Source organism: Tachysurus fulvidraco, chromosome 8, assembly GCF_022655615.1.
Source record: "Tachysurus fulvidraco isolate hzauxx_2018 chromosome 8, HZAU_PFXX_2.0, whole genome shotgun sequence".
Taxonomy (NCBI): domain Eukaryota; kingdom Metazoa; phylum Chordata; class Actinopteri; order Siluriformes; family Bagridae; genus Tachysurus; species Tachysurus fulvidraco.
In genome coordinates this window covers 13,748,954-13,774,657 of record NC_062525.1, presented here as the reverse complement: position 1 = coordinate 13,774,657, position 25,704 = coordinate 13,748,954, and the positions used below count along the sequence as shown (strand labels likewise).

The window sequence follows — 25,704 nt, the reverse complement described above, 5'->3', positions numbered from 1 at the left end:
AGAATGACACACAATGGGTGTAATGTTTGAGACTGACTACATTTGTAGGTCAGTATCTTTTGGTTTGTATGTGTCTGTGTGAGGAGAGCTGCCTTCTCATCTGATGATCACAAAGAATGCAAAGGGGTTTTCCCAGGCCACCAATCATATACTTTAAAGGGGTTCTAATAGATCTGAAAGCAGTGTTTTGTATAAACTTTGGACTACTTGGAAATTTTAAATGTTTAAATGTTTAAATGAAAATGACAGCATTGTGACAGTTTATTATAAACCCTCATTACAGCCCCTCCTCTTGATCATCATAGTGGTGAAAAACAACAACAACAACAGAACACATGTAGAGAGACTTTAAAGCACAAAATGTATTCCTCTTATGGAGTAAAGTTGAAGATGATAATATTTCCTCCCCCAGAGCCCCGTGTCCATATCTCCCAGGAAGTCGGAGCACAAGACCTCAGTCACGGTGAGTACTGCGAACAAAAGCAGCAGCAGCAGCTGGATATCTACAGCACACTCCCCTAACACCCTGCACAGTACAGAGATAAGAAGCAGCTGCCAAACCAGGACAGAAATCATGCTGAGCAAGTCCATCTGTTGGTTTAGCAGCAGTTTCACATTTTTTAGCGTCTTAACATTGGCTAGTTATTTTGTGGACGTTGGTTTTTATGATCCTGTGATAGTCGTATCAGATTCTGGCATACAGGTTTAGTGCAGAAGCAAATATTTGTTCATGTGTTCTAGATCTGTGATATGGTTGGGGGAAAAATGAAAGTTTGAATTGTGTGTATGAAGGGACTGCTGAGCATGGTAGAAGCTCTGGGAGGAATAATCAGTGCTGGCTTTCAACCTTAAGTGGACGTGAGGCACAGGGTGTCAGGGGTTACAGAAGTGGTATATCGTTGGTTTTCATAGGTAGTGGGATAGCACTGTTGAGATAAAGCATTTATATGGGATGAGCCCGCTGGGTGTGCTTTCACTGCTGATTTTGCAGATCGGGATAGTGGAGCTGGTTTATTAAACAGCGTATCATGGAGTTTATAGGTTTTTCATAGTATCTGTGCTATTCATTCATTCATTCATTCATTCATTCATTCATTCATTCATTCATTCGTTCATTCATTCATTCATTTTCAAGCTGAGTAGGTCAGTCTTTCCCCAGCCACAGATTCATTTCAATGTAATTTTTTTTATTATGTACAGCATTATGTACAACAACACACATTCCTGGCCTTGCTGGGGGATCATTATACATTCCCAAGCTAACTCTAAGATGTAATCTTTTCAGCTGTTATTAGGTCTACCCTTAACCTGGGGTCTCATATGCCTCATAAAGCTCCTCCAGGGGCCATCAGGAGAGATCCATACCGACTCAAGTGGCTCCTCTATGTTCAGAGGTGCAGAGGTTCTTATATATGGTTCACTTTATCACAGATAGTAAAACCATCAAGTTAGTGGACAAACCACCTCTACTCATGTCCTTATTATTTCAATCACAACTCGTATGTTGACTGCTGTTGATGTAAGATGCTTTTATTAGTGTAGCTTAATTAGCATGTACACAATTAGGGTCATGTTATCCATCCAGCATAGTTTTGTTTATCATGTTTAGTAAATGGTAGGGTGGTTATTTTAAGTCTCACATTGTCTTTGTATGTACAATGTACTAAGTTGCAAAAGGCTTTTCAAATGTACAAACATTTTGCTTGACAAAATGTTCTGTTTCCACATAAGTAAATCAACTCAAATCATGAAATTTCTCTCAAAACAAAACAAAATAATTATGACAAGCCTCGACAAAAAGGTTATGTCATTGACATATTAGCTGATATTATCCCTAAAGCACACTAGCAATAAATTAATATACAAATAAAAGAACAATGAAGGACTTTAAGTTAGCTGCACATTTAACAACATGTTTCCCTGAACAGCCTTTTTGTTTTTGAAGTGCAATAATAAAACAGGAACTGATGTGGAGTTGCCATAAAGTTGCTCAAATGTCACACGTCAACAAACAAAAAAAAAAAAAAAGGAAACCACAGGGAAATGAGAAATCGGTTTCTTTTCAAACAGCCAACATGATTCTGTTCATGAAACCAGTAGAGTTCAGAATGAACCAACATTATGGACTGACATCATTATTATTTGTTTGTGCCACAGTAGGATCTGCTGATTGAAGTCTGAAACCATTTGGGACGTGTTAAAGAACGTTTTCAGCTGATACTGACATTTTATGTAAACGCTTATTGTATTTAAAATGCTGTGATAAAGTGCAAAACTTAGTATTTCTCCATAGACTAACTACATTTAGTGTTTGCTTTGCAAGTAATTCAGTGTGAGTCAGTGCCACAGAAATGTGTGACTCAGTGTCAGGACTTTAATGCAGAAATCTTTTTTTAGATTGATCTGTAAAAATGTCCTTCACAAAGCTTTTTTACACTGACGTGTATTAAATAGTCACAAATGCTAAATGGTTTTTAACATGGTTTTAGTGTTTTGTTTTGTTTGGTTTGTGACAGTGATTAATTCTGTCTTAAAATCACTTGCATTAGATAAGGAGCAAGATTCAAGATTTTTATTTCTCACAGAACTCGAAGTGAAATTAAAGCCCAGTATGCTTCACCTTGACAGTGCATAGAAATAAAGTAAATAAAGAAACCTTGTTAAAAATATGAATTGTATGAATAAAAATAATAAACAAAAAAGATAAGGTAATACAATGTGATTATGTTACATGGTGTAATGCCATGTATTAAACTGAGACTAAGTGCGATTAGCTACATGCCATTAATGGTTGCCTAAGCAGAGAACCAAGACTTAAAAAGTGGATGTGTTCTGACATTGTGTGTCTGTCAGCTTAAAAACAAGCTGCATGCTATAAAACATGACACATTTCAGTGGCTTGACTACTGGTACTATGTTGCAGTTCTGTTTGTTTTTTTTTCTGCTAGTCTGCGAAGTGCCGCTGAAAAGTTATAGGTTCCACTTGAGGATAAACAGACACGATGGTTTCAAACATTTCTTTCTGTAGATACTGAATGGCAGACGTACGACATAAGAGGGATGTGACGGATCCGGGCTGATCCTCTTGTTCAAGGTTGAGCATAGTGAGGACTTTGATAAGCAGATTGTTGTGTTGTTTTTGAGAGCTCTGAGACCGCATCGTTGCTAGTTTATTCAACTTCTTCTCAGCAAAGATGCATGGGAGTTAATGTGAAAACAGATAAAGCTGCTATTGTGAAGCCATAGAACCCCGGGCCTAAGTCATCAGGGTGCCTAGTGTGGAATGCTGGGAGGATTAGACAGACATTACAGACTGTCTCTGTGCTCCTGGGATTGTTCATGTTGTCTTTCGAGACTGTATATTACTTTTTATGACTTAAACAATGAGCACATTTTAGGAGCCACTCAGGTATTGCAGTAATTCCACAAGGCTTAGTAAATTTTCCTCAAAAGATTTTGAAAGAGTTAGCAAGAGGTTTCTGAGTAGTTTGCGACACACTGCTAGTGTTATGATGTCACACTTAAACCAAGGTTTAATGACATTTGAATTTTCCCAGACATTAAAAAAAAACAATTCTTATTTATTACTAATTGTTGTAGTAGAACCATCATGGTTGAATTTCACTCAAGTAAAGTATCAACTCAAGGTTTACCAAAAAATTGCAGAACTACAGCATAGTGCACATTTAATACAATATCCCAAAGAAGCTCATTTGCTTCAGGTATTTAAAGAAATGCAAAAAAGTGAGATAAAAATACAAGCAAATAAACTCTTAGTCCTTGATTTTCTAAGAGCCCAAATAATTTGCATGTGCAAAGGGATAAATTGGGCATGCAAAAAGTGGGCATGTTGCAGAAGATTAACAAAGTGTAATCATGTGAATTTCATCATATACAAAGTGAAGGAAGTAAAAAAAAAATGCAAATGAGGCTTTGTGTGTATTGTTTGTTCTTGAGAGCTCCTAGATAAGTAAAAAGAAAAAACATAGAACTTGGAATAATTATCAGTGTGAAGCCATCTAAAGGCTGGGAGATGTGAGAAAAATTGAAAATCCTTTCAGACTATCTTTTAAGTGTTGACTTCAGAGGTGAGAATCTAGAGCGAACCTTCATTCATTCATTCATTCATTCATTCATTCATTATTTATTCTGGTTAGGGTTGTGGTAAATACTGGATGAGAGACAAAGGAGTACATCGCTAATTGGACCACAGTCATCATGGCATGTCTTTGGAGTTGGGAGGAAACACAGGAGCTTGAGGATATCAGCATGGACATGTGGAGAACATGTGAACCTTTACATTAATTAAGGGCTGAAGCTGTGAGGCAGTAACACTAGACACCATGCAGCGGATATCTAATACAAAACCAACCACTGAAATTCAGCATTTTATGAAAATGTCTGATTGTTTTCACCAATCTTCAAAAACTTTCATGATATAATTTTGGTCTCCGAAACTGACTTCCATGAATATAATACCTGCTCCTCAACCATATCGATTAGCACAAACAAATACCATCTGTACCTCTCAGGCTTATTAAATCACACTGTATGTACTAAATTAACATATGCACCTTGACAACACCCTTTATCTTTGACGTTTAGGTAGAGACATCCCTCATGGAAAATTCAACATATGCTGTTTTTAGCTTATGTGAAAGATGAATCCTTTTTTTTAATAGGTGTTATCAACCTTTTTTGTATCTCAGGACCATAGACCAAAGAGGTATATCTTGATCTCGGAGAAAAATTCACAGATTGTAAATATGTAAGAAGTCTAGACATCACCAGGTGCCTTGCAGATGTTTTCACTCTGTTTAGCACTCTACTGAGACAGGGAGCTGTAAGCTGCCGTTAGACAGGCAGCACGAAACACATCTGTTATTAGTCAGTCTTGTTGTCACAGCTCTGCGCTGTATTCAACCTGAAAACAGAACTCAGAACTGTCATAGGATGCAGAATAAACAAAGCAAATTTAGCCTCATAGGCGGACCACGGGCACAAAGCCGCTATGAGGAAGGAGTTGATTAATGATACTCATTCATCGTGGAAGATCTCTAAATAACATTCACATCGAGAAGGAACTGGACCTGCATTTTGCTTTTCAAAGGAACGACAGATTTAAAGGAGGAGAGCCTTTTGTGTATCTCTTGTGGTATAGTGCAGGGTGGCCATGTGACCGTAGCGTGGGTGCGGCTCATTATACAATGCCCACGTTGAGTCACGTAGTGACAATGAGTGTAAGAAAATCTCACAGCAGGAAAGCTCCGCCTAAATGACTAAAATCACTCATTATTTGCTGAAAAAAGTGATGCGATAAGTGTAGGATAAACTCTGGTTTAGGATATAGCTCCGTTTTCCTATAACAGCACATTTTCAAGTGTTTACTCTTCTTATAATACGGTGACTAGAATAGAAACTTTAATTTTTAATCAATAACACTGAGTTTTTTTAAACTATTTATAATTTCATTAAATGTTGTGAGACTCCTTACGTGATTAGGTACATAGTCATTAATCAGTCATAAACAGTAGTTCCTTCACCTGCCCCTCATTTTTCTCTCCTGTGACGTTATAACACAAAGAAACCCAACTTGTTGTTTTCCATAACTGTTAAATAAAAGTCTGCTTACTTACGTTGTTCATATTATTTCTCTTAGTTTTTATCAGTTCTCTTATTCCTCAACTTAATGAGCTGCTACTATGGAAACTCCAACATATAAGAACGCACGGATCCATTTAATTCTTTTAATTTCTAGCCAGAGCTGCTGGTATAAAAATGAATCCAGATATTCCTTCTGATTTAGTATTTGCTGTTACTGCCTTTACAAAATGTTCTATCATGCTGTGTGTTGTGTTTTGTTTGTTTTTCTTCAGCAAATCAACTGTGTGACGTTCCCCTTCCCGTTACACACCACCGAACAGCAACTCCTTAAACCAAACGATTGGAGCTACTGCGATTATTTTTGGGTAAGCAAGCAGTGGATGTAATAGAGAGAGAGAGAGACACAGAGAGAGAGAGAGAGAGAGAGAGAGAGAGAGAGAGAGAGAGAGAGAGAGAGAGAGAGAGAGAGAGAGAGAGAGAGAGAGAGATTTTTCATCACCAAGTAATACAGTCCAAACCCAGAGGTATGATACACGTAGGTACACGTGTCATTCTGTAATTTCTGATTCTAGTTCTTCTCATTTCTAAACTTAGTAATTCGACTCACATTATTCGCATCAACTATTGCAAATTGTTAAAGTAAACATTGATGTACAGTTTTTTTGTGAAAGCACTAATACACAACGGATCATGGACTTAAGACGATGATAATTATTTAAGGTGGATGTAGTAACTCAGTGGTTAAGGTGTTGGGCTACTGATTGGAAGCTCATGAGTTTGAGTCCCAGATCTACCAATCTGGGCCCCTGAGCAAGGCCCTTAGCCCTCAGTTGTTCAGCTGTATAAAAGAAATAAATGTGTCACTCTGGTTATATCAGACTGAAGACCCTGTAATCACTTATGTTTTATCCAATGTAAACAGTAGTTAGCTCACCAGCATTTGCTTCTCTTTTTCTCTGTCATTTGAACAACCCTCTCTCTCTGTCTCTCTCTCTGTCTCTCTCTCTCTCTGTCTCTCTTTCTCTTTTAAAAAAAAAGGGAAATTAAAGCACCGTGACAGTTGCATAGTGCTTACAACTGAGACTGTTTCCATAAATAAATGTTTCCTAACAAAAAATGGCTACACCAACAATTGTACCACAAATTTAAAATATTAACCTTTTAAACAGCAATAATTTTTTGTATTTCATTTATTGTGATGTAATTAATACAAGTCCCAGTGCAGGACTAGTCACTATAGAAACAAAAAATTAACATAATGAGTACATTGATATTAACCTATGCTTAATATTCGAACTTTGAACTTATACAAAAATCAGTTTCTGAACAATCAGTTTCGAGACTTCAATATCAATATTCCACAGCGCTCTTTTCAAGCTTGAGTCACTGCACCTTATCTTTGCCCGGGTTTCACTGTGTTCTTTAGGCTCCTTTGTAATGCCACTCTTTTAAATTGTACCGATACAGGAGATAAACAGCATGTTAATATTTAGGTCACTGCACACAGAGTCTCTGCAGATTCCTACCTCAAGAATATGTGAAGAAATTTCCAAGCAGGACAAAACATTGTTTCCATCATATAACTCCTGCTGATTTTATTTGACAGTGTGGCTCTCGGCATGTTTACCAGCTCTCATGTTTTGTCTCCTGTTGCAGGCAGACAGAAAGGACCCACAGGGGAATGCCAGCATCTCAGGCTTTGAGGTCTTAATGCAGAAGCAGTTGAAGGGAAAACAGATGCAGAAGGAGATGGCTGACTTTATGAGAGAGAGGTAGATCAAATCTCATAGCACTGCTTTAGTCTGTGTATCCTGCATTACCATTACTTTATGAACAGATGACTCGTAATGAGTTCCGATCGAATCCCATGTTGTTTTGTCACACAAATATATGGTACTTTAAAGACATTTCAGCTGGCAACTCAGCAGGATTCTCTGTAAATCCTGGGTTGTGTAACACTTTTATACTTCTTCTCTTTTGTTGCCATGAAAACCACCAGTGTCACATCGAATTTCCTCTATTTTATTAATGACAGATGTTGAAGTTCTGTAAATTCTCTACAGAAAACAAGTTTTTCTTTTCAAAATTGGGAAATCTTCCTGCTGAGTGGACAGAGTTACACAATTCAGCTTAATGACAACTCATGCTAGGTGTCGTTAGTATTGTTTCCTGATCGCTGAAACAGCAGTGTGTATTCAGTCCGAGCTCCCTTTCAGTGTATTCAGAAATTATCCATGCCATCACTTGGGTCATTTATTTATTTATTTGTTTGTTTGTTTGTTTGTTGTTTGTTGCCGTGTAGCTTTTAATAACATGAGGAAACTATATAAAAAATGTTTTACACAGTAGGGTCAGCAATGCCAAGTACTTTAAAGGGAAGGCTAAATTAAGTCCATTGTCCTATGTACTGCACAAACCAGCAGCTGACAGAAAAGATCTGGGAAAAATCAGGGAAAGTAGCAGGAATGGGATGTAAGGGGTCAAACGTAGTACCACTTTCCCATTTTCCTCACAGTGGGAATGAGGGGGGGTCAGCTAAAGGACAAGAAGAGCAGGAAATGCCCTCATCATGAGAATTTCTAGACCCAGATGCACTTCAACCACCATAGCTAGAAACCATGTTTTCTACATGTTAAAAATAAAAACAAAGAAAAAAACATAAAAGATGCTTTGCTTTTGTTCCTTTAGGATCAAGATCGAAGAAGAGTATGCCAAGAATCTCTTGAAACTCTCTCAGATCCCTCTCGCAGCTCAGGAGGAAGGGTAAGTGTTCATCTGTAGCAGCTGTAGTAGGTAAAGTGGTAATGGGTTTAAAGCATATGATGTAGGTTAAGAGAAAGTTCTTTGACTACAATATTACAACTTTCACAACTCCAGACATTTCATGTTACTGTAAGAATCCTCCTGTTTTAGCTAAGTTATTTCCATCAGAGGTCATTTTATACTAATAGCCAAGAGGCTACTATTCTTAGCTTAGCTTTAATTTACTAGATCAATTTTTCAGTAGATCAGACGTTTACATACATTTGTTTACATTTAATTGTATCCATCTGTGTGTCCATTAAAATCAGTGCGCCACTACAGTTCTGACCAGCATAAAACATTCCTCCAGCTTTTCTGTCATTACCACAAAGCTGTCACTCTGCCCAATTGCAGATTTCTCTGAGTCGCCATGCCAGTTCTGATAAAGAGGGCTAATTGTTTCATACAGAGCACAGATCATGCAGCAGAGGTCCACCCACCCAGACAGGCGCCACAATGCTTGCATTATTCTGCCTCTCATGGCAGATTTTGCTGTGACTTGTGATGGCCATTGTTCCGCCGCCTGGCTCCTGCAGCCACGTCCGCAAACACGTTTTTCCTGAAATTAACATTTGTGTAGTTTCCATTGTAGATGGCTTTGTTGCTAAAGTGCAGGCCATGACCTTTAATACCTTGCTGGAAAACCATGTGCTGCCTCTGAAATTGAGGACATGAACAATTCCATCCACATAATTACGTAAGAAGTGTGCATTAAAGAATTTGGTAAAAAGTAATTTTTCTGTCACTTTTGCCTTTATCTTATCAGACTGTTAGTATGTATTGTCTTTGTTTTGTGCCAAGATGAATAGGAAAGGGATGTATTGGAAAAGTAAAGTCCACACGTCTCCCATTTAGAGCCTTTTAAATCTGCACACTGGCCACAATTATTTCACTCAGAACTTTGGGCTCCTAATTGTTCAGGCTAACAAGTTTGACAAAAAAAAAAAAAAGTCTGATGAATGCCTGAAACAAGACAATAAACACTTCTCCATGCAGGTTCATCTTATTGTACTGCTTGACCCTTAAACTGATGAGTCTTTAACTGATGAATCAGTTAAACATATTTTAAAAATAACTTGCTAGTCTGCTAGTTATGCAGTTTTTTCCATTTTTGGCCTGGTGAATTTCAACATACTCTTTTGCATAGACATTTTAAGACACAGCATAAGCTGTTACTATAAAGACAACTGTGTCACAGCTGCAATTATGTTCTTTTGCCTTAGATTCAGTCTTTAGCTATTTCCACAGCTATCTATCCAAAATGTGCATGGTGCTGGATCAAAAGTACTGAATTTGCATCATGTCCAGAATGAGCTAGGTCAATATGACCATCTCATGCAAATTCCTCATATATCTCTAGTACACTTGGAGAGGCGTGGGCCCAGCTGAAGAAAAGCCTGGCAGACGAGGCCGAAGTGCATCTCAAGTTCTCTTCTAAGGTAATTCAAAAGATGTGAAACTGAATTTTGTCTAGTGATTTACAAAAGTATATCCAAGCTGACGTTTCTGCATATTTAATTCAAAGCAGCAATTTCCTCGAATGTCACATCAAATGTCAGAATCAACCAAAGCCAAAATACTGTTCAAATTTATATGATTGAGTTTATACTATATAGAAATTGATTCTCTTTATCTCCACAAATTACATGTTTAGTGTATATAAAGCCATTATGCATTTTAAACTCTCATGATGACACACTGTTTTAAAGTTTCAAATAAATGAAGATGGGATCTATTGTACAGCTGTTTGGAGGAGAGTCATGTTTTGTTCATCGGTCGATAAGGGAGTGTATTTACATGAACTGGCTACCGAGTTCGACCTAGGGGTGTGTTTAATAGTTTTACTCCCAAAGGAGAAATGCATTTTACCAAGAAATTCTGAACAGTCCTGCCTGCTTCAGGCGGGAAGTTTAACCAATCTCGCCTACTCCTACTACTATTAATTTTACTCACTCCTGCAGACAGATAAATTAGTGCCTTCCACTCCCGCAGAAGGTTTACCCAATCCCTTCCACTAACACATAAGGTTTAACCAGTCCAACCCACTCCTACAGAAGCTTTAACCAATCTAACTTACTCCGACAGAAGCTTTAGCCCATCTTACTCACTCCCACAAAAGGGATTAACCAATGTCACCCACTCCCACATAAGGTTTGACCAAGCCTAAAACTCCTGCAGACCTTTTGCATCATCCCACCATACTCCCAAGGAAACCTAACCAATCTTACTCAGTCCTGCAGAAACATTTCACCCATTCCAGTAGAAATGTTAACTAATCCCAAAAGCTTTTATAACTTTGACCTAAATGTGTCATGGCTTAATTAAAAATGGAATTTGTTTTTACTTTTGTTTGCACCAGACCACAATATTTTTAACAAACATACTCAGTTCTATTTCCCTGAAAACATACAATTGAATCCCTTTGACATTGACCAGTTATTGAAAATGAATGAACATTAATGAATTTGGCCTTTTTTGTCCCATGAGTCATATATCTGACTGCCCACTTCCATCCGTGTGTAAGATGTAAAATGCATCTAGTCCAGTAACCTTTCAGGTTGGTCCCAGTCTCATGCATCAGGAATTCTAGTCCCCACTACATTCACACTTTAATACAATGAACTAGTGTTGTACAATATTTTGTAGCTATCATCATATAGCTGTAATCATATCTCATTGTTAGCAGAGTGTTGTTACAAGTGTAATAATCAAATCTGCAAGATATTTATTGAATATGACCACAGAATGGCAAATGTAGGCAAACTCTTTGGGAGAGTTAGTCAGTGTTATATCTATTATTTCCATGCATGTGTGACTAACATGGACTTTGTGTTGATTTAGTTTTTTATATATTCTCCAGATACAGAGTGAAGTAGAAAAGCCCCTCCTTACATATCGAGACAACTTTAAAAAGGACATGAAGAAGTTCGATCACCAAATTGCCGATCTCAGGAAACAGCTGGCCAGTCGATATGCTGCTGTTGAGAAGGTACAGTACAGTACATTGTGTTATTAAGTCAGTACTGTACATGCAGACAGGATTAGTTCATAAATCTTTTTTTTTTTCAAAAATATTAGTGATGTAAGTATGAATATATCCAAAACTATTACAGAAGAAGAACTTTTGTTTAACTTTTCTAGCATTTCAGGAATCCTTCTCATGCATTATTAAAGCTCCACTCTATTTCCCAGATCACTAGACCATTTCCTAACCCCTGAGGCTTTTTGAGCTCTATAATAATCACATGGCCTTGCCCTTCATGCACGACCTTGAGACAGAGCATACAATTGTCTGCAGTGGAAAAGTGAAAGCAGTAAATAAACCATCCCCGAGAAGCTGATTTAATTTCAGTGCGGTCATTACAAGAGCCAAAGTGGAAGAAAACCAATAATATAAATTTAGGTTCGCATAGTCGAGCGAGTCAATAGGGAGGCACATCTGTAATTTAATTGAGAGATGACTGGAAATTGGATAAGAGATATACAGCGCTCAGAAAAGAGGATAAACTAAACCCTTTTTTTTTCTGCCTGCTGTGCTTGTAGGCACGTAAAGCGCTCACAGAAAGGCAGAAAGACCTGGAGGTAAAGACTCAACAGCTGGAGATCAAACTGAACACAAAGATTGAGGAGGACATCAAAAAGGCCCGCAGGAAATCCACACAGGCAGGTCAGTTTCACAGAAGTCAAGTTGAATTCACTTTTCTTCCCATCCTTGTAGGTTTATGATTTATGAAGGCTTAAACTTGAAATGAGTTTCTAAACTTAAAGTCAGTGCCTATGTGTGCATTTATTTCTGAAACAGACATTATAGATAAATAAATCTTTATCTATATCATTATGCTTTTATGACTGCCATTTAGTAAAAGTAGCTAAAATTAAACATTATTTAATTATTATTATTATTTTTTTTTAATTAAATCAGTTTGTGTGGTAGTCTGGGAAACCCATCACTTGCCGACGTGGCTGAATTCTGGTGTGAAAAATATTGGAAGAAATACCAATTTTTTTTTTTTTTTTTTTTTTTAATTGAATAGATTTTTAAATTCGTGTTAGGTAAAGAGCCACTTTAACACGCTTTCATTAACAGTTAAAGTTTGTCTGCTTGTCAGTGTGCCTTGCTATGTGTGACTTCCTGCATTATGAAGCACTTTTCACATACTGCCACATATATTTTATCTTTTTGTTTAAGATTTTGTGCCATTGCTCTTATGGAGAACTAGTTGGATTTGTTACAAAGACCAAGATAAGTACTTTCTGAGCTATTATTACAGCACAGTGCAAAAAAAAACCAAAAAAAAAAACCAAAAAAAAAACAGGGCAGCAAGGTGTATTTCCACTGGGAAGTACAGTATGACTCAAGTGACCTATAAGCCGAGTGGTGAATAATCCATTTCATACCCAAGAACCTAGTTAACCCTTTTGCCCAGATACCATCTGGGGCAAGTCAGAAATGGTGTTAGAAACCTGTATGAGACACATTTCTTGCAGAAAGTTCAGAATATCAAGTGGTGAATGAGTAGTGTATTTTCACTTTAATTGAATATTTGAACAGTGAGTATTGGCACACTTCATGGGTTTCATTCTTAGTAGCTCAACCTGAGAGAAAGACACACAGCAGAGCTATGCACATTTTTACATAAAATTAGTTCCTAAATAACTCCTAATTTCATGGGTAGCTTTTCAAAACAGGCCAACACATAGGATCTAGGTAGTCTGTCGGCAGGGGCGGTTCTAGGCCTTTTTAGGGTGGCTTCAGCCCCCCTGTGTGTGATCTCAGCCGTCCCTAAAACTAGAAGTATAATTTTTACTTTCATAAATAAACAATAAAAATTACGTTGCAGGACATGGGAAAGAAAATTATTTATCAGTTTGATCCAAGAGCGATTTTTTTTACTTTGCTTTTACGCGCGTGCGTTGTAGTCTTTCAAAAGTTCGTCATCAGCTGTCTGCTTTATCAAAACGGAGAAGCACAGGTACGCGCAGCGTGCACGCGCAGTCAGAGCTGGAGGCATTTATCTATAACGTTAATCGAATAGAAAACCGCAAAGACGGCAACCAAAAGCAGTGAAATTCACTATTCTTATTACCAGTGTTGATAGTACAAACAAAATATTAATGCAAAAATCAATTCAATGCTAAATAGAAAATAGCATTTATTGATTTGGTCTTTGTCTTGTGAATATTTTTTTATTGACTGCATTCATCGGACACACTGTTCGTAGAGAATGCACACATACATGAACTGATTTGATTCATCATTACATCATGCATAAGATTTTGGTGTCCACTTTTGCCATTTTAAATAATACCATAACATTTGCCTTACTATGTAGTCATATAATATATAATATAAAACTCTTCTTGTTTTTAATTCTCACTGAGGGCTAAAACCCCCTAAAGATGAAATCTTAGAACCGCCCCTGTCTGTCGGTAAGGGTTTTATTGTGGCTAAAGCTAATGGAAAACTCAGGAAAAAAATTGTCACTGAAGGACACAAAGACGTGAAAGAGACATAAAGAAAGAAGAGAAATATACATAGAAAAAGACACAAGATCCAGATGGAAGACATAACAGATAGATTAGAACACATAATTTTTACAGTGATAAAACTAAAAACATAGTTTTTTATTTGCTTTAATTACTTACACAAGCCTGGAACATCAGGATATAGACAAAGGGAATTTGGAAGAATGGGAAAAGACTAAGCTTGTTTCAGAACTATTTTTGAAAGCTTGGGAAGACAAATAAACACAAAGAAACCAGTCTAAAGCACGTTTCTCGGCAAGTAGTATAGATTAAAATGTTGTTTTGGCTCCCTCTAGCGGTGAATTATGTGCATTGCGCTAGAAATAAAAACAAGCGCTTAAATATGGAGTAGTAAACTTTTAAGTCAGTTCATTTTCTCCCTAATATTATTATGAATCTACTTTTATTTTCCTTATGAACATTTCTCAAGTTAGACTAAATGTCAGTTTGAATGAAGAGATAACTGGAGCTCACAGTTCATAAAAGATAAATAATTAAGAAAGCTACCTAAACATCTTAACATACTGATCTTCTCTAGCATGAAGCTATCTACCCTTACTATAGTGCCATCATTCTGAAATAAAAAGAATCAGTATTGGATATGATTTCTCACCACAGGTGATGATCTGATGCGATGTGTTGACCTGTACAACCAGTGTCAGTCTAAATGGTTTGAGGAGATGGTCACTACAAGTCTGGTGAGATGATTTGCCTGCTCTATAAGAATACACTATGAATCACTGAATTTTGTTATGACATTGTTTTTGCATTTCTTGTATTTATAAGGAGCTGGAGAGACTTGAAGTGGAGCGAATCGAAATAATCAGAAAACATCTCGGACAATACACGACGCTGCGGCATGAGACGGACATGTTCAACCAAAGCGTAAGTCATACCCTTGGAGCACACCTACACTGCTAGAATCCCACCAGCTAAGTACAATTACCTCGAATAGTCAATGCCAGGCTTTGATCAAGTCACTGGATAGTTGCATTCCTTCAGGCTGCCACACATTTCTGTGAAACTATCATTAGCACACTTCCACAAAAAAACATGCAGTATAAAGTATGACAATGTTTTCTGTTGTACAGACCATAGAGCCAGTGGACAAACTACTCCAGATTGTAGATCCATCTAAAGACAGAGAGATATGGGTAAAGGAGCACAAGACAGGTGAGGTGAGACCAGTGGACATGGAGCTCTAACTCAGAGAGAAGGTGTTGGTGAAAGAAGAGATGGATTCTTTGGTCTTTTCTGCAAGAACATGGGGAGAAACAACATACTGGAGTAGAAAGAAACATGAGTTTATGAATGAAACTGCTGTCAGAGGAGCTGGAGCTCAACTGCCCAAAGCAGTGTGTTATACAGAAGTGGAACTTTGACCCACATGATAGATCCAATACAAACATGTATAAATCTTTCTCTCTCTCTCTCTCTCTCTCTCTCTCTCTCTCTCTCTCTCTCTCTCTCTCTCTCTCTCTCTCTCTCTCTCTCTCTCTCTCTCTTTCTCTCTCTCTCTCACACACACACACACACTCACTCACACAGGATTTATCAAAGAACCATCGCTGCACAAATGTCTGTAAAAACAATGAACGGAGAGATATAATGAAGTGACAGTTACAAGATGAACTGGATTAATTAAAATGTTAAGCCTGTGTTAAAATTTTAAGAGAAAATTGGCATGAATTAATCTGCTGTTCTTTAAAGTCTTCAAATTGGAGGGAAATCGTCTCAAGTGTTCACCTGATCTTTTGGAGCTTGTGAGATCAAATCCCAGAGATGCTGTGCATTTATGGATAGAGGAACAATTGGACCGTCCTCTCTATCAAACTGATATTTGTAAACTGATACTTTTGGGAATATTTTTTATGTTTATTACTTTTCACATTGATGAAATTGAGCTCAGTAAAATTGTGGCTGAAGTTTTTAACAGATAACATGTTCTTCATGTCAGACTCTATGATGATATTCTGCTTACACCATTAATCAGTGCGTTCTGGGATTGCACAGTAAAAATCCAATCCAATTTGGAATCCAATCCCATCGTATAGTTCGTCCATTATCACAGAACATCATAGCAGCTGCCAGTCACTTTATACTAAATTGCAGTCATGGTCAAATATTTTTGGTCGTATTTTTACTAAAGTAGGAACCCGTTTGTCAGTCACATTATGTCTTCTAAGGGACGTGATGTCATCTCATGATCACAGAATTAATTTTTTTGTCTGCAACAGCACTTCAGGTAGAAAAAACAGATGCTGGCATGAATGTTCTCCTCCAAGAGTGTTGAGCTGCCTAATCAAATGCTTGTTAATATATATATATATATATAAAATAAAAAAAGTTTTTTGTGGAAAAAAAAGGGTAGAAATTTTAAGACAAACTTTCTATTATATCAAGAATACATTTATTGTGATTGGTTTGCAATTACAATTGCAATGATGCAAGGGTTTAGATCTGACTTCATGAATGTGATATTAATATGATTTGTGTGTGTATATATTGAAATAAACTTTATATTCCTATTATTTGGCTTTATAACAGCCTTCAATCTCTTTCATAACCTCTTTCATATGCTCTTTCATATGCTCTTTTCATATGCTCATCTTTCATATGGGAATCTCTCTGTTATAATATACACTGATTCACTCTGTTTGTTTTTAGATCTTTTTCTTCTGGATGATTTCGCACTAAGTCTTATTACTAGTCATCATTTTTTTCACTCAGAAATCTTGCAGCATGTATAGCTGTGCACTGAAACTGCATATCTCAAGCTATATATAATACTAAAAAATAAAAAATATCTTGAGAGCTTGTGAAACTTTAGAATACATCTAATGTATTAATTTGGCAAATCAAGCCAAACAGTGGCTATCATGCAGTCTGGGGATTTGACCTCATAAGCTTTGATATCATATTCCACTGCCACCATCTTCTGGTCCTAATGAATACTGAGGCACACTTCCACAACACAGCTCCATAAACAGCTTTATCCATCTGCTTCCTTCTGATCTTTTGAGAATTTTCTTTACTTTTTGTAACAGACAGTGTTGAGGACAGGCTCCAAACATCCAGACATGTAAGAAATGTGTAGAAATTAAAGAGCTACAGATAATATATTGAAATTATTTTGCACTATGCTAGTTTTTATACCAAATGTTGTACTGAAAATAATAATAACACAAGTTTTTATGTTACTGACTAAAAAAGATCTCTCTCTTTTTTTCTCAATTTCTAACAGCTTTGTTATGGTTTCTTTGATTGCTGATGTACATTTCTTTAGTTTTGGTGTTTACTACAAAATGTATGTAGAAGATTGTAAATGAAGGATAAAATGTCAACTGATTTTTTTTCCCTTGTGAAATAAAGTATATTAAAGTTACAACCTTCATTCCTGGAAATAAAAAGAATGCAAAAATATTTTTATTTCTAATTTTATTGTTAAAAAATTGACATTTATAAGGGATTACAATACAATCTTATTAATACAGTGAATCCTGTCTGAAAAAAAATCCCTTAGTAATCCATTTATTTCCAAAATTTGCACACTTGCAAAACTGGAATGTAAGTAAACCTACCAAACCTACACTTCTGTTCAAAAGTTTGGGATCACTTGGAAATTCCCTTGTCTTTTTTAATTAGAGTTATTTTGTGCTGTTCTTTGAAGAGAGAAATTCACAGTAAGGTAAGATAACTTCATAATCATAAAAAGATAGAACGTTCTTTATTTCCTGATAACAAACCCACAACACCTGATGATCCTCCAGACACGGAACTAAAGTGAAACTAAAGCTAAAGAAGGTGTTTACAACCCGTTCAGTTACAAAATGATCGTCTTATAATCGTTTAGCCTTAAAGACGATTAACATGGATTAGCAAACAACATGAGACTGAAACAGAGGACTGATGGTTACTGATAATGATCCTCTTTGAAATAATGATCTTTATTTAAAATTGATCGGATTCGTTTTATGTTTTAGAAATAGATCAAATGTGTTTTTTTCTTTAGAAAACTGAAATGTCCGAGTGATCCCAAACTTTTACACAGCAGTGTACAGTTATATATCTTTAAATACTCAGTGGGTATAATAATAATAATAATAATAATAATAATAATAATAATAATAATAATAATAATAATGAGAAGAAGAAGAAGAAGAAGAAGAAGAAGAAGAAGAAGAAGAAGAAGAAGAAGAAGAAGAAACTAATCAAATATATCTTATATTTGCAAAAAGAACTTGTTGGCATTTCAGAATGACGTTTTGGCAAAAAACATTCAAATAATTGAACAGTCATGCAATATTGTTGCTTTGGCTTTGTTTCTGATAGATATCAGATGTACTCTAGGATGTCCTGTTTCTTTGGTCCTCTTCTTAAGTTCTTCTTTAAAAAAATTATAAACGGTGAGAAATGACAACACATCTGGTTAGCTATTCTGTGTATGAACTAATAGTGCAACAATACACAGCTGGCCAAATGATTCCTATACGATTCAGACAATTAATAAGATGGAGTTTGTTTTTATTTAAGGCTCATGTGTGGTGATTTATTTCAGATCCAGTGTGCAGGAGTTCTCAGCCAAAACAACTAAATTGTCACTGACCAGATATTTACAGCCTACACTGTATTTTAAGTAAAAAAAAAAGGATAATACTGAGAATATAAAGGTGTGACCAGCAAAAGGCTTAGTCAATCATCAGTTTTTTCAGGGAATTGAGATAAGTTGGGATGAGAGAACTGACTGATTCATCATCATCAGTGAGGATCTTCTCGCCTCTGCCTTCTGAGCCCACAGAGCTGGGGGATCGTACCACCCCTGCATAAGGAGTGCTGTAACCCTGTGACAAATTCAACAACACAATGTCAGAACAAGACACTATAAAATACACAATATTGCCAAAAGTTTTGGGACTTTCCCTTTACATGCACATGAACTTTAATGTCCATTCTTAATCCGTAGGGTTTAATATGAAGTCGGCCCTCACTTTGCAGCTATAACGGTTTCGAATCTTCTGGTACGGCTTTACACAAGGTTAAGGAGTGCGTTTATGGGACTTTTTGACCATTTCTTTAGAAGTGCATCTGTGAGGTCAGGCACTGATGTTGAGCGAGAAGGTCTTCGCTCTAATACATCCCAAAGGTGTTCTATCGAGTTGAGGTCAAGCCGCTATCCAGGCCGGTCAAGTTCCTCCACACCAAACTCGCTCATCCATGTCTTTATGGAGCTTGATTTGTGCGCAGTCATGTTGGAACAGGAAGAAGCCATCACCATACTGTTCCCACAAAGTTGGGAGCATGGAAATGTTTCAAATGTCTTGATATGCTGAAACATTAAGAGTTCCTTTCACTGGAACAAAGGGGAGAAACACAACCCCTGAAAAACAACCCAACACCATAATCCCCCTCCACTAACCTTTACACTTGGCACATACAGTAAGTACCGTTCTCCTGACAAGCGCCAAACCATGAATCATGCATCGGATTGCCAGACAGAAAAGTGTGAGTCGTCACTCCTTTACACGACTGCATCCAACGCTTTGCTTTGCACTTTATAATGTAAGGCTTATATGCAGCTGCTCAGTCATGGAAACCCATTCCGCGAAGCTCTCTATGCAAAGTTCTTGAGCTAATCTGAAGGCTGCACGAAGTTTGGAAGTCTGTAGCGATTGACTCTGCAGAAGGTTGGCCACTTCTTCAGCATGCGCTGACCTCTCTCTGTGATTTTACATGGCCTACCAGTTCGAGGCTGATTTGCTGTTGTTCTTACACAAATGTTTGTAGAAACAGTCTGCATGCTTAAGTGCTTCCATGTACAGTATACACCTGTGGCCATGGAAGTGATCGGAACACCTGAATTCAATGATTTGAAAGGGCGTCCCAAAACATTTGGCAATATAGTGTATATGTAGTTTTTTTTCCCAGGGGAACTGCTGTCATGATCAGACTTACTGATGAGTAGCCCTTGCCAAAGCTGCCTCTATTCTTGGTCCTGATCTTAGTCAGAGCAGACTCGGCTATGTCGGCTCTCTCCTCTGCGTCGTCCAGCTCGTGTACGGTCTTTCTGTACTTGGCCAGGTTTGTGTTGGCCTGCTCCTCCTGCAAGAAGACATTCATCAACTGAAGCTGAATATTTTAGCTGGCCTCATGACAGCACACAGATATCAAGACACACTGAACTTCTTTAATCGAGGCTGCAGGTGGATAAATCTGAGTACAAGATGAGAGCATGTGAGAATGTTAAATAAACAGAGGGTCTCGGTACAGTATATTTGAGTTTGATTCCTAAGTCAGATAGGAATAAATTTGAGGGGATTTTAAACAGTGATTTGCTGGGGCTTAGTTTAGGTCAAATGAAGCTTTTCGCTCAGTTGCATTCTATCTATCTGATATCTCTGATCTAAGTAAAATCTGAGCTTTGTTGTTTATTCATTCTGCAGTCTAGCCATTCATTTTAGTTCACATTGCACATAAGTTTAATTTTCCTGGCCTTTGTCAGCATGTGGAAGTAAACCTAATGTGCCAATGCCTGAATTTAGTCCAAGATGATTTAGACACACTTGTCTTAAAGCATATCTTCACCACACACCTCGTTTCATTTAAAAACAGAGAGTCGGCTCACATATTAATAGGATGACGACACTGTTGGGTTCAATACCCAGAGCTCAGATAAATGACAGGTGTTTTTTTTGTTTCTTTTTGCTGATTCTTCAGTTGCACTCATGCCACTGCATTTAACAGACACGTTTATATTTATATTATTTATAAATAACTAATATTTTAAGAAAGGATATTATAAGATGAGATAAGATAATCCTTTATTCGTCCCACAACAGGGAAGTCTTGCATTGGTGATTAGCTTAGGGATACAAGCTAAAAAAAAGCAAAAGTGACTTAAAATTAGAAAAGATATTATAGAATAGATCCCGCTTTTTAAAGAATATCCACTCAGGTGAAAATCCGAGAAAACATCTGATAATACGAAAAGTTTTAACTGCTTTCTCAGTATAAATCATTTCTTACTTACACTCACACTTAAAGTCTTCTTCTGAGGTTGTACAGTGTATATATACAGTGTATATCCTGATACAGTGGTACCCCACTTATCGACCTTAATCCGTTCCTTAAAACCGGTCGAAATGCGAAAAGGTCGAAGAGCGAATGTAATTATCCCATAAGAAATAATGGATACCCAATTAATCCATTCCAGACCTCCACCGATACCCAATAATTAACAATTTTTGCCCCTTTTTAGCAGTATTAATACGAAATAATACATAAAATAATACAGGTACATAAATACTAAAAAAATTACTAATAATAAATATACTAACAAAAATAATTATATTGACCACTAAATAACACTAATATTGTTCACAAACCGAAGTTTAATTTACGATAGATGCTCTTTCCACGAAGGCTGAGGCGAGACTGGGAAGATCCTTCCCCTCGGGCCACGTGGGTCGAGGTCGATAAGCGGGGATTTGGTCGTTCAGTGGGCACAAATTTCGGTTGGAAAACTGTTCGCTAAGCGAAAAGGTCGATGTCCGAGCCGGTCGATAAGCGGGGTACCACTGTATTAAGTTATGTTACTGTTATACTATGCATTTTTAGACCATTTTGTGAATTGTTTGAACTTATGTGTTCAGAATTTTTCGTTTTGGTTTAGAATGATTTTCTTCATACCGCCTCCTCCACTTGTCTCTTATAGGTTTTCATTTTGATTTGCAGGCGTTCCAGCAGGTCCTGCATTCTTTGCTGGTTCTTCTGGTCCTCCTCAGACTGGAAGAGGAGTTCCTTGAGGCGCCGTTCATTCTTCCTCAGCGTCTTCACCGTCTCTGCACACTTCTTCTGCTCTGTTTCCAAATCCAGCTCTAACTCCTTTACCTACAAGATAAAGAAAGTGAGGAAACATCTGATGTGTACTGGAGATATTATTGGATTGTCTAAAAAACCAAAAGCACAGGAACAGATGCTGAGACATAAGGTTGTTGAGTGGTGAACACCTCTGTGTGTCTGAAGTGCAGTTTATATGGAGGCAGTGTGAATTTCTGTTCTTTACCCTGCCTTCCAGCTTCTGAATAATCTTTTTTCCTCCTTTCATGGCCAGCTGCTCAGCCTCATCCAGTCTGATGGTCATGTCTTTGAGCTGAGCCTCCAAGCCCTTCTTCACACGCTCCAAATGCATGCTGTGCTCCTGCTCCACACGAAGCTCCTCAGCCACTCGTGCAGTCTGCACAGAAAAAAACACAAGATCACAGAGTCTGTGAGGTAAAGACAATCGTCTCCAAGCTCATGTACTGTTAACTGCATAGCAATAGCAGTCCTACGAGATGTGGTAGCTTAGTGGTTTAGGTGTTGAACAACTGATTAAAAGGTTGTTAGTATAAATCCTAGGTCCACCGAGCTGCAAATGCTGGGCCCCTGAGCAAGGCCCCTAACTCTCAGTTGTCTAAAAATGAGATTAAATGTAAGTTTCTCTGGATAAGGCCATCTGTCAAATGTTAAGATCTGATCACTGCATATCTTTTTAATTTGTCAGTGTGATGTTGTGTATCTTGTGTTTTAATCAAGAGCTTGACCAGATAATTGGAGTCCATAACCAATGATGTTTGGGTCTATGCTACCATGGATTACTATACCTCACATAGAGCTTTCTTGATCTTATCATTAGCTCCTCTCAGTTCATTCTGCAGCTCCTCGTGCTCCTGGGTGACCTGCTGAAGATCCACCTCCAGTTTTCGCTTCCCGCTGCAGGCTGACTGTAGCTGCACGGACATGAAGTCATGAGAAAACAGTTGAACGTCTTAATAACGCCGTCGAAGGCATGATGAATTTATTCACTAATGATAAAAACAGTATTCTAATGTATCATTTGTTTCAATTTGGTTTTAATTGTTTTTGACACCAGGTCAGGTTTCTAACACGACCGCACCTGGTTGTTGATGTCGTTGTATTTCTCCCTGGACTCTTGGAGCTCAGTCTCCAGGGTTTTGCGAGCTCGCTCTGCCGCTTCGAGTACGGTGCGGCTCTCTTCCGCCTCGGTGACCAGCAGAGTGCAGCGGCGCTCCAGCAGTGCCTGTTCCTCTCTCAGCTCCTCCTGCAACCGTGCTTCTTCTTCCAGCTGAACCTGCAGGTCCTGAAGCAGACCATACAGTGTCAGGTGTCACTGTGCAAGGTTCAGCGTGATCATTCATCACACCGTTTCTTAACGAAGGAAATGTACCAGTTTATCACCTTCACTGACTGGCCACTTTATTACATATATCTAACATACAGGTTCACAGAGGTGGGAAATCATGGAACTGTTAAATGTTAAAAGATTGGAATACAGCCCTGTAATTGAGGAACTGTCATGCTGCTAAAAGTGTGGATTAAATATATGATTCATAATAAAGTGATACAAAGGGAACTGGTACTTTGTACAGTTGCAGAGAAATGTGAAAATAAACAAATAACAAAAACACTAGAGGTGAGGAAACCTTGATCTGTTGTTGCATCTTTTTGACACTTTTCATGAGCTCTGCGTTGTTCTTATTGAGCAGGTCCACCTGTAACTCCAGCTCATTTATATCACCGTCCATCTTCTTCTTCACACGCGCCGCCTCTGTCCTTCCCTTCACCTCCACATCCAAACTGGCTTGAACAGACTCCAGCGCCCTCTGGTGGATTTTCCTACATGTAACATTCACACTTTTAAGTTTGTTTACGCTTTTACGACTTTGTATAGCACAAGCAAAAGAGTCAAGAATAGGACTTCTTACTGGGGATAGTAAAACAAACGAGAAAGATTAATTTAAGAGTATACATTTTTGTATGTAGTGTATTTTAGAACAGCAAACTGGTCACCTTGTAGCCTCCATCTCCTCCTCCTTCTCCTGCAGCCTACGGTCAGTGTCTGCTTTGGCTTGAGAAAGCTCCAGTTGCAACCGAAGTACTTTTGTCTCCTCAGCCTGCAAAGTCAAATCTAGGATTAGAGTTGTGTTTCCAGTTTAACGGTTACGTTTTTACAGTTAGAGCGGTAAAAAAACCACAAAGTGTGGGTAGCGTGGCCGAGCGGTCTAAGGCGCTGGATTAAGGCTCCAGTCTCTTCGGGGGCGTGGGTTCGAATCCCACCGCTGCCAAAACAATGAGTTTTGATTGATGATTTTAAGGAAACCATTGTACATCAAAGGAGAATCCGAGGGCCATAAAATAAAATGCTTTCCTTGAGCTGTCAAGTTTGATACTTGAAAAATAATAATCCCCTTAAAATCGAGCTAAAAAGTCGAGCTAATCTATTATAAATCCTCTATCCTAATTAATATGTGATGATTTCCTGTTACTAGACTTATAATACTAGACTGTTAATAGACTTAAAAAAATGCGCTTCTATATGTGGGTAGCGTGGCCGAGCGGTCTAAGGCGCTGGATTTAGGCTCCAGTCTCTCTGGAGGCGTGGGTTCGAATCCCACCGCTGCCATATGAGGTCTTTTGAATATCTGGAAATGTGGGATTTTTAGACCTTGAGATTGAATTTGATCGCACTGTACGGTGTTATTCTGATTATTTGGGAAAAATAACAATATAACAGAATGATTTATACCTAGTGTTGTGGTTCTTGAAGTTTTATTCTGATTATATGCATTGAATCTACTACCAATCTACTAGCACTGCTCGACTGGTCCCACCATCTCTCAGAGTAAGATGGTCCTGCACATCCTGCACCCTATCATACCTTCAAAACCCTTTCTCCTTTTCCTCTCTACTGCTGGCTTCTGCCACCAAAATGTTCATCTCCTCATTTCCCTCATCTGTGGAATTCTCATGCCCACTTTCTTCTAAAACCTAGAAGATTTCTGGCCCTGGTCCTTGCAATAGATTTAAAACACTAACGATTGTCTAGAAAGCAAAAAATGCACCATCACCTGCACTGCTCTATGCTCCCTCCTTTAATTTAGTACTGCTTGTGTTGGCTCTACCATTCCACCAGGGTATAAGGAAGGCATGCATCAAGGCTCTTCTTTGTTCTAGTGCCTAGGTGGTGGAAAGAACATTCACTAGATAATAAGCTGAGCTGTCTTCAAGTGATGACTAATGACATACAGTACCTGCTAATGGTGTACATAAATTACCCCTTGGTTATTTAAAAATTGTATTGTTGTCTGTGTGTTTTTCATACAATCTGACTTCCCCAACAGGGTTTTTATTTGATAGTGCACTTAGTCATTGATGTTGTTAACCAGTACCAGGCTGTATTTACTGGCTTAAGAGCACTTCTCTATGTTACCTTGATAAGTGTGTCTGCCAAATAAAGAAACTGAAAAAAGTATTCATATATAGGATAATGTGCATTATCATGCTGTAATTTAGGCCACGACTTAACCTAACAATCTAAATTGTTCTTCAGTTTGTTCCTCTGCAAGTTCAATTCAATATAATTCCAATTTATTTGTATAACGCTTGTAACAATGGATAATGCCTCGAAGCAGCTTTACAGAACATAAAAAGAATGCAAAATTACATAAAGTTTAATAGTTTACCAAGATTTAAAACAAATACTAGACATATATGGATGAGGAAGAACCTTTGAGAGGAACCAGACACAAAATGGAACCTCATCCTCATTTGGGTGCCACCGGAGGTTGTGGTTATAAATTGTTATAAACAATGGAGAGTGATACTATGAATAATGTCATTTCTACAGTCAGATACAGTCTGACAATGATGTATTGATTAGGAGGTTGTGTTTGCAATCTACATAGAACAGCTAAAAATCTTTACAAAGAAATG

The 25,704-nt window shown here is 37.7% G+C and overlaps 2 protein-coding genes and 2 non-coding genes across 9 annotated transcripts in view; 3 read left to right on the top strand and 1 right to left on the bottom strand.

The window, feature by feature from the left end:
• LOC113662587 (growth arrest-specific protein 7-like) overlaps positions 1-16,463 on the top strand; it is a 38,922-nt gene extending 22,459 nt beyond the window's left edge. For 2 of the 3 annotated variants that reach the window (XM_027177519.2, XM_027177518.2), the window contains 9 exons: positions 5,877-5,969; positions 7,261-7,376; positions 8,293-8,367; positions 9,767-9,845; positions 11,267-11,395; positions 11,950-12,073; positions 14,551-14,630; positions 14,719-14,817; positions 15,024-16,463. In XM_027177519.2, the coding sequence (XP_027033320.2) occupies positions 5,877-5,969; positions 7,261-7,376; positions 8,293-8,367; positions 9,767-9,845; positions 11,267-11,395; positions 11,950-12,073; positions 14,551-14,630; positions 14,719-14,817; positions 15,024-15,137 (909 nt within the window). In that variant the 3' untranslated portion in view covers positions 15,138-16,463. Of the gene's footprint in view, positions 1-412; positions 464-5,876; positions 5,970-7,260; positions 7,377-8,292; positions 8,368-9,766; positions 9,846-11,266; positions 11,396-11,949; positions 12,074-14,550; positions 14,631-14,718; positions 14,818-15,023 lie in introns of all 3 variants that reach the window. The other variant, XM_027177517.2, reaches the window with a different exon arrangement.
• An 890-nt stretch (positions 16,464-17,353) lies between these two features.
• LOC113662586 (myosin-16) overlaps positions 17,354-25,704 on the bottom strand; it is a 38,784-nt gene continuing 30,433 nt past the window's right edge. For all 4 annotated transcript variants that reach the window (XM_027177515.2, XM_047817391.1, XM_027177514.2 and 1 more), the window contains 8 exons: positions 23,782-23,885; positions 23,415-23,607; positions 22,868-23,071; positions 22,575-22,700; positions 21,995-22,165; positions 21,619-21,819; positions 19,885-20,031; positions 17,354-18,773 (listed from right to left, as the gene is read on the bottom strand). In XM_027177515.2, the coding sequence (XP_027033316.2) occupies positions 18,621-18,773; positions 19,885-20,031; positions 21,619-21,819; positions 21,995-22,165; positions 22,575-22,700; positions 22,868-23,071; positions 23,415-23,607; positions 23,782-23,885 (1,299 nt within the window). In that variant the 3' untranslated portion in view covers positions 17,354-18,620. The remainder of the gene's footprint in view (positions 18,774-19,884; positions 20,032-21,618; positions 21,820-21,994; positions 22,166-22,574; positions 22,701-22,867; positions 23,072-23,414; positions 23,608-23,781; positions 23,886-25,704) is intronic.
• Positions 23,975-24,056, top strand: trnal-aag. Its single transcript has one exon. It is a non-coding gene; the product is annotated as a tRNA-Leu (tRNA).
• trnal-uag lies at positions 24,313-24,394 on the top strand. The gene has a single exon. It is a non-coding gene; the product is annotated as a tRNA-Leu (tRNA).